The sequence below is a fragment of the Arachis ipaensis genome, chromosome B10 (genome assembly GCF_059453495.1).
Source record: "Arachis ipaensis isolate K30076 ecotype BB chromosome B10, ASM5945349v1, whole genome shotgun sequence".
Classification (NCBI taxonomy): domain Eukaryota; kingdom Viridiplantae; phylum Streptophyta; class Magnoliopsida; order Fabales; family Fabaceae; genus Arachis; species Arachis ipaensis.
Window position 1 is genome coordinate 7,477,173 of NC_142435.1, and position 9,660 is coordinate 7,486,832.

Sequence of the window (9,660 nt, forward strand, 5' to 3'; positions counted from 1 at the left end):
CATTTCAGCCGTATGCTGATGTGTACCAAACTTGAATTTGATTCAAATTGGTACCTGAAATTGATCCAAATTAATCTATTTTCAATTATAAAATCCTAATCCCCAAATTATTGTCTTCTCTTCTTCGATCTCTCTGCTGTCTTCTTCTTTTCTTCGTTCTCCCCGCTATCTTCCAGTTCATATTCATCCTAAACTACAACATCAATACACTTACCTAAAAACTATTTTAATTACAAATTAATGTGGTTGGATTAATTTTAAGTTCAACACAGGTTTAAATTATATGTATCCTTGCAGGTTCGTCCATTAAGCTAAAATATATTTTCCACTTTTAAGAAGGTAACCATTGTCATCATCTTCAAGGTCTTAACATCACTTTCTAAGTTTGTCATTTTTCAATTGAACTCATGCAAAATTTTTCGTGAAATGGGTGTTGCACAAACTGGTTCTTCACCTCCATCAACCCAACAGAAAAAATTACAATGGATTCCATACTGCAAAGTAAAAAACGCAGGTGAATCCAAACTCAAAGTGAAACTATCTTAACATTTTCTTTAAAGCCATAACCTTACCTCATAGTGTGGACAACCATAAAATAGTCTATCAGGATTCTCTGTCGTCGTTGAGTACTTCATCACCATCCGAAGTCTGCAATTACAGAAAACGGCGTTCTTACCTCCCCTGTTGCACATTCTTTTGCTGCCATAAGTGTTAGTGTTGCAAGTGTGAGGAGTGTTGAAGTTAGTCCCACATCAAAGAAAGCAAGAAAGAGTGAGGAGTTTATAAGATGAGAGACCCATTAACTTACTACCTTAGGGTTTTGAGTTGGATGTGGTGTCTTCTCATCTTATGTTATCTCACTTGATTCCTCCCCAAAATCTCCCCGGTGGTCGAAAGCTCTCCACAGTTAACCCAACAAAATGGTATCAAAGCCGATGGTTTAATCAGTCTGGTTTTAAGGGGTATTCAAGGTGAAGCATCGAAAGTCTTTCCGGCAAAGGTGGTTCGGGCGGCGTGTCCCGCGGTGTTTTGCGACGGTGTGATGGACGAATATTCATATGTGGTGGAAGAGCTAGAGGGGAGTTGATGCTTGATGTGGAGGCTCACACTTGAGAGGGAGATTGTTAGTGTTGCAAGTGTGAGGAGTGTTGAACTTAGTCCCACATCAAAGAAAGCAAGGAAGAGTGAGGAGTTTATAAGATGAGAGACCCATTAACTTACTACCTTAAGATTTTGAGTTGGATGTGGTGTCTTCTCATCTTATGTTATCTCATTTGATTCCTCCCCAAAATCTCTCCGGTGGTCGAGAGTTCTCCAACCCAACAATAAGAGAAGACAATAATTTGGGGATTAGGGTTTTATAATTGAAAATGGACTAATTTGGATATTATTAAGCAATTTCAGATACCAATTTGAATAAAATTCAAGTTTGGTACACATCAGCATACAATTGGAATGCCGCATCATCAACGTTTAGACGATACTTCTGCAAAAGACTAACAAAGATACACTTTTTTGAATTTCATGAATTTAATTGGTTATTTTAAAAAGTCGAGGACTAAATTGAATAACGATTTGAAATTTAAGGACATTTTAGACATTTACTCTAAAAAATAGTGATCTGATTCAAACGTCGTGGCCTTGGAACCATACTTATACTTTTATGGTTAATTAATATTATTAAGTTGAACTATTGGGACTGAACTAAACGGATATTCGGTGATAGGTTAATAATAGCAGTATTTTACTATTTGACTTACCTTTTCGATCCCATAAAGTGCACAACAAGCACAATCATGAATGACGAACAAGATTAAAGATTCCCACCAATGTTTAACCAACTTAATTATTGTTAAAATTTATTTTAGAATATTATAGATGAATATGACATTTATATCTTGTTATGATTTTATATTAATTTAATTTTATCATTATGATTAAATTATATTAAATTTTGAGCCTATAAATAAATATTTTTTTTATTATACATTATAAATTAAATATCTAAATACCAAATTTAACTATTTAAGTCTACAATTCATCACAAATTCAACCGAGGCATCCTCTTAACATTATGAGAACTTTTTATTACTCAACCTTTCCGTAGAAAATTTGTTTATTACACAAATTCATCTGTCACGTACTCACAAAATACTACTTTTTGTTTTTTTTTTTATGAATATTTATTATTTACACATTTTATTTTTGATAAGGAAAAAAAACATAATATTTTATAACATTATTGAAATATGATGTGTTTAATTAGAATATAAAAAGTACAAATTGAATCATCACATTTATCGCTTCAAACACAAATTTAACTCTTAAATTTGTATATCTTACTCAAATTGAATTTTTATATTTTATTTTTCTCTTTTTTTTAATAAATCCGAACATCCAATTTGTTCAATAATAATTTAAAAAAGAACTAATTTTATATTAAAAAAATACCAATCTTTTTAACAAGGTTAATATTATAGTGCTTAAAAAGTAGTATTTACTTATTAAAAAAAATTAAAAATTAATATTTAATTTAAAAAATATAAAAATAAATAATTTTTAAAAAATCAAAATTTATTATAAAAAATAAATTAGATAAAATTTAGACACAAACTCATAAACACTATAAAATTGACCTTTTAACAATTATATATTATACACCAAATCTTCAGTATAAAAAAAAATAGCTGAATATCCGCTAGTAGCAATAATTTATGTCTTTTGTACAAAAATATATTAATTTTTTAATACATTAAAAAATTAAAAGATAGTTATTATTTTGAAAAGAAACATTATTTTACCTATCCTTTGGATCCAATACTGTGCACAAATCATGAATGAAAGGACAAAATTAAAGACTCCCCATACGTTTAAGCAACTTAATTATGATTACCATCTTCACAACAAACACACCTCACAGCTCAGGGTAATGCTCACCAGGCAAAAAAATAGTCAGAACTTATCTTATTTAATATTAATTAATTGTCACAACAATTAATAAATGTTAAATAAAATAAATTAGGACTATTTTTTGTTGATTTTCTTTAGTTATCAAACATTTTTAATTCCAGGACCATAGAAATTGGTGATATTTAAAGAAAAAAAATTAACTAAAAAATATTTAAGCGCATATAATAATAATAATAATAATAATAATAATAATAATAATAATAATAATAATAATCTTTTAATTTTTTAAAATAATTAAATAAATTAATAATTTAAATCTTGTATATTTTTAATTTATAATCTTAAATATAAGGCTTTAGAATAATCTGATCATGAAGCCAAAATCCTCACCTTCCATCCATTAATGCAAATAAAACCACACACAACAACACCTCTCTTCAAAAACACCCCAAAGCCAAAACCAAAAACACCACTCTCTCTCTCTCTCTCTCCCATGGCTACCACAGACCCGGCAGAGAAGCTGAAATTAGAAACAAGCTTCGACTATGAGAAGAACGAAGAGAAAAAAGAAGAAGAAGAAGAAGTGTCGCCGGTTGAAGAAGTGCGACTAACGGTTTCGAACAGTGACGATCCAAGCCAACCAGTGTGGACCTTCAGAATGTGGTTCTTAGGTCTAATCTCATGCGCGCTATTATCTTTCCTCAACCAGTTCTTCGCTTACCGTACGGAGCCACTCATCATAACTCAGATCACCGTTCAGGTCGCCACACTTCCCATCGGTCACTTCATGGCGGCGGTGCTGCCAACTACAAAGTTTCGCCTCGGATCCAAAACGATGTCGTTTAATCCGGGCCCCTTTAACATGAAGGAGCACGTGCTTATAACCATATTCGCGAATGCGGGTAGCGCTTTCGGGTCCGGGTCGCCCTATGCGGTGGGTATTGTGAACATAATTAAGGCCTTTTATGGACGCAGCATCTCTTTCTTTGCTTCCTGGCTTCTCATCATTACTACTCAGGTTAATCACTTCCTCCTTCAATTATCCACTTCATTATTAGTAATAACAATAATTACTTTTTATATCCATCTTATTATAATTTAAAATTAAAAAAATAATTATATAAAATATGATTTAAGTCTTTATTTGCCATATATATACCTTGGTTCATGGTGATGTCAATTGTCAAAGTCTCATGATTGTCGTTGCCAATTCCCAATTATTAAATTGTGTTTTGTGAATGATGACAAGTTTGAGCTATCTATGAATGATTTATACTTTTTATTGCTCTAGATTGCGGTTGATGTATTATATTCTTGTGTTTGATGATTGATAGTTACAACTTACAACCTAACTCTATTATTGGTTTATTGTAGTATAAATGTATGTATGTGTATGCACGTACTTGCTTATTTTAATGAATTTAATTAGTTATTTGTAGTGAAACTTGATTTTAAAAGATATATAGAGCTATTTAGAGATCACGATTCTTGTGTTTCGATAGATTCCTGTTTGAAGCAGGAATTCTTATGCGTTTTTCTTGCTCCATGCTTATGTCGTGATTGTTTTTTTTGTCATCCTTAGCTTTCATTTTTATTCTCAATTGTTGTAATAATTTTTATTTGGCTTTCGGAAAAGAATAATTTATAGTAGAAAAATTAAGTTTAGGGACCAGTAGATTTTGTAATTTTTAGTCATTAATTATATTTTTAATGGTGTGAGATTGCATTTAATGGTATAGAATCATTCAATTTTCTTTTGATGGTTAAGTGATCGCCAGAATTTAACAAAAATGTTGGCCTCCTAACATTCCTGATTTATAATATTCAATAATAATAAGGTAAAATAAAGTTTCAACTGCAGTTATATAAATGAAATTAAGAATTTTCACTTATTAATAATAATAATAATAATAATAATAATATTGAGTATATACTATATAGGTTCTGGGTTATGGATGGGCTGGGTTGCTTAGGAAGTACGTTGTGGAACCAGCTCATATGTGGTGGCCTGGCACTCTCGTTCAAGTCTCACTTTTCCGGTATTCACTTTTTTCTTCTTCTTATTATCTTTATTTATTTATTTATATTTTATTTTAGACAAAAAAAAATATTAGAAAATCAGTAGATTTTGTAATTTATAGTTATTAATTAATTATCAATAATATTTTTAATAGTGTAAGATTTTATCTAATAATAAAAAATTATTTTTTTTATTAATTAAATACTAACTAAATTTTAATAAAAATGTTGACTTTCTATATTTTTTTTTTAGAAAAAAGTCCAAAAGATATACTATTAAGAGGCTTAATTTGTTAGGATATTCCTACCCTAGGATTTTACGTCAACTATTAGGGGCGACTAAATAAATTGAAAGTTAGATATCAAGCTCTTATAAAATTCGGTATAGCAATTAATTAATGACAGATCAATTAAAATATGAGTTAACTTTTTTTTACATTATTGTTATCCAGTTACTTGCAAAGTAACTTTGACTTGCATTATTGAAAGATATTTTCAAAAGTCAATTTTATGGTGGTTATTATTCAATATTTAATTTTTGTTTAATTTATTTTTATAATAAATTTTAAAAATTATTTATTTTTAATTTTTTTAATAAATTAAATATTATTTTTTAGACATAGTGGCAATCACCATTCTCAAATGGCATGAACCGTCAATTAAGAGTTAAGTTTTTAATAATATTAAATATATTAGAAAATGGAGTAGAACTGACTCAAAAATGACTTGTGTGAACAATAATCAGCTGATTGATATAAGATAAAAAAAATTGTGCATCGAAATAGCCGAACCTTCGTTCTCTCTCCTCATATGAAGTCTAAAAAATAGGGGACTGTGACCTTGTGGGACAAGGAGATAACTGATAAGTATGTTTGCGTATTTTGTGGAAAAGAAAAAAAAGGAAGAGAAGACTTATAGTCCGACAAACCCAGTTGACTTCAATAATAACGAGAGAGTTAATAACTTAATATCAACTATTTAAAATCTCCTTTCACACCCAGACCACAAGGAAAGAAAGAAGAAAAAGGCTTTCCCTTCACACTGCACAAAGTAGTTGGCTATGATCCGTTAATTATTGTTCCGGGTCCTCAAACAAAAACAAAAAGTCATATTTTGGGCATTAAAATATGGGCCAGGCCTTGTTGACTACTAAAAATGTCTGAATTGCATCTTCAACACAAAAAACAAGAGGTCATATCTGGGGCATTAAAAAATGGGCCAGAACCTTGTTGACTACTAAACAGGTTTGACTTGTATACTGGTAAATGACTCAGGATAATATTAACTTTATTGCACTGCAAGGCCTGTAGCGGTGTACATTCGAGTTCAAATTCTAGTTATAACTAAAAAGTTGTTATATGAAATTTAAAACAAAAGAAAAGAAGTGTGTATGTTACTATGTTAGGGTCTTGACCCAAAAAAAATATTGCGCTTGGGACATGTTTTGATTTATTTTTTGTCAACTTAAATTAAATTTTTATATATTTACCTTGCTAAAAACTATACCAGATTCAAATCTTAACTATGACTAAGAAGTTGCTATATAAAACTCATGAGAAGGGGAGAGGATGTGTGTGTTAGGATGTAACGTGAAAAAAAAGTATATGGAAGAATCGAAAAAAAATTGTATAAAATATAATACTTACCAATTAAAAGGGTTAATAATCAGAGTGATAAAAAAACAACAGAAAACGTTTTAAATTGGTCTATAAAAAATATCAATAAATTAGTTTTTTAATTGACACCTCATAATTCAAACCAATTTGAAGCATCTACAACACTAAATTAAAACAGGAGTCATACTATTTTGACTATTATACCATGATAAATAGATAAGTTCAATTAAATTAAAAGAATTTAAATTCTTTATTGTGTAAAAAAAAATTACATATATCTAATCACATAGTGTTATATGATAAAAATAATGAATTTTTAAATTTACTACTTAAAAATCTATAAATTCAAATAGATGAAGTGGATAACTCTTTACCACATCAAAATTAAACTCAAATTAAAAAACAAAATGTCAAAACATTTTTCATATGATGATGACGTTTAACGTATAAACATTTGTTGGTATGCAGAGCTTTGCATGAGAAAGACAACAGCCATGGAATTTCACGGGCAAAGTTCTTCTTCATTGCACTAGTGTGCAGTTTTTCATGGTACGTGGTACCTGGATTCTTCTTCACAACGCTAACAAACATCTCATGGGTCTGTTGGGTGTTCTCCAAATCAGTAACAGCTCAACAACTAGGCTCAGGCATGAGAGGCTTAGGCCTTGGAGCCATCACACTTGATTGGAGCGCCGTGGCATCGTTCTTGTTCAGCCCTCTCATCTCGCCCTTTTTCGCCATTGTCAATGTCTTTGTTGGCTATGCAATGATAGTATATGTGGTTATTCCTATTGCATATTGGGGTTTGAATGTGTATAATGCAAATAGATTCCCTATTTTTTCATCACATTTGTTCACATCTCAAGGTCAACCTTATAACATATCTGCTATTGTTAATGACAAGTTTGAGTTGGATATTGCCAAGTATCAAGAGCAAGGAAGAATCAATCTTAGTGTCTTTTTTGCTCTCACTTATGGTTTTGGATTTGCTACCATTGCATCTACCATCACACACGTTGCTTGCTTCTATGGAAGGTAATACAATGCTGCTTATGTTATCTTAATTTGCAACCATGTTTGATTTAATGCAGCAATATGTTCCAAACTCCACACACTATTATGGTTTTCCAAAAGATAAATGTGTTTAAATGAATAATTAACATTCAAGGATGGAGTTCTAGATTATTTTCTCATCACTTTGCAATGTAAATTTCCATAGCTCTTAGTTATAATTCAAAATTATTTGAAGTTGGAATTTTGATCTCCGAAAAAAAAAAAATGCAGGGAGATTATGGAACGTTATCGTGCTTCATTCAAAGGCAAAGAAGATATCCACACAAAACTGATGAAGACATACAAAGACATACCATCTTGGTGGTTTCATTTGTTACTAGGTGTTGCTTTAATGGTTTCTCTAGCACTATGCATCTTTTTAAAAAACCAAGTTCAAATGCCATGGTGGGGACTTCTCTTTGCCGCGGTCTTAGCCTTTGGATTTACCCTTCCAATTAGCATCATTACTGCCACCACAAACCAGGTGAGTTAAATCTTCACTCCCCAAGAACAGGGAAACTGTTAAGTACCAATTATTTTTTATTTGGAGAAGTTTAATTTATTAAGCAAAGAGACATAACTGAAATATGTTTATGCTCTTTGAACAGACACCAGGGTTGAATATCATCACCGAGTATGTCTTTGGTCTCATATACCCTGGAAGACCAATTGCAAATGTTTGCTTCAAAACTTATGGCTACATCAGCATGTCTCAAGCCGTCTCGTTTCTCAGTGATTTCAAGCTTGGACACTACATGAAAATCCCCCCAAGATCAATGTTCTTGGTGCAGGTATATTCTTTATGAACAATTTCAGTCCCTTCCTCATCAAAAAGTTTTGCAGAGTTCATATGTTAGTTTAATTATAATTGTTTATTTACTGTGATCCAATAAAAAAATAACAAGAAAGAAGAAATGACACATAAGGAAAAATGCATGCACATAAGCTGATATTAATTGTTGCATAGGTAGGGAGATATTGATTCAGTTCTGCATTATATTGCCCATATATATAGTTCTACATTCAAGATAAGAATAATCACAGTATCTATTATCTAAATTTGAATGAAGTATAAGAGCTCTATCATTTTATAGGACTTGTTAAGGATGCAATCATAGAAGCAGATTTTCTCAATGAAAAGAGACTTTTTGACATACTAAATATTTGTAGATGGTAATTGAATATATCATGCCATGTAAAATCCAACTCTAATGGTATTACAAGTGTCCTATGTTTTGTGTTTTCTCTCTAATTCTTAATCCATTATATTCATAAATATATGCAGTTCATAGGTACAATGCTTGCTGGAACTATCAACATAGGGGTAGCATGGTGGTTGCTAAACTCTATAAAAAACATATGCCATGATGATCTCCTTCCAGAAGGGAGTCCCTGGACATGCCCCGGTGACCGTGTATTCTTTGATGCATCAGTAATCTGGGGATTGGTAGGACCAAAGAGAATCTTTGGCTCCAAAGGAAACTACAGTGCAATGAATTGGTTCTTCCTTGGTGGTGCAATAGGGCCAGTTATTGTTTGGCTATTGCACAAGGCATTCCCTAAACAATCATGGATACCCTTCATCAACCTCCCAGTTCTCCTTGGAGCAACCGGGATGATGCCACCCGCGACACCATTGAACTACAATGCCTGGATTTTCTTTGGAACCATTTTCAACTTCTTTGTGTTCCGATACAGGAAGGGTTGGTGGCAGAGATATAACTACGTCCTATCGGCCGCCCTTGATGCCGGGGTGGCGTTTATGACTGTGCTGCTGTTCTTTTCTCTGGGATTGGAGAACAAGAGTATTAGTTGGTGGGGAAATGATGGTGAACATTGTCCATTAGCATCTTGTCCAACAGCCAAAGGCATTGTGGTTGATGGTTGCCCAACACACTAAGTAATTGGTTCTTATTATCACTGTAATAATGTGACCCTTAATTGTTTCTATTCACAGCAACAATAGCACTCAAATTATGTAATGAAACTTGCAAATTAAGTCAATGTAATATATAGTAAGCTGAACAGAATCTATTGTGCAAAGGAAATATAGTTGGTGTTA

At 31.6% G+C, this 9,660-nt stretch overlaps 1 protein-coding gene across 1 annotated transcript; it reads left to right on the forward strand.

Annotated features, from left to right (window-relative positions):
- The first annotated feature begins 3,267 nt into the window (after nucleotides 1-3,267).
- OPT4 (oligopeptide transporter 4) lies at nucleotides 3,268-9,660 on the forward strand. Its single transcript, XM_088504956.1, has 6 exons — nucleotides 3,268-3,928; nucleotides 4,852-4,949; nucleotides 7,014-7,580; nucleotides 7,830-8,082; nucleotides 8,207-8,389; nucleotides 8,884-9,660. The coding sequence occupies exons 1-6, from the start codon at nucleotides 3,314-3,316 to the stop codon at nucleotides 9,496-9,498; spliced, it is 2,331 nt and encodes a 776-aa protein (XP_088361082.1). The 5' UTR covers nucleotides 3,268-3,313; the 3' UTR covers nucleotides 9,499-9,660.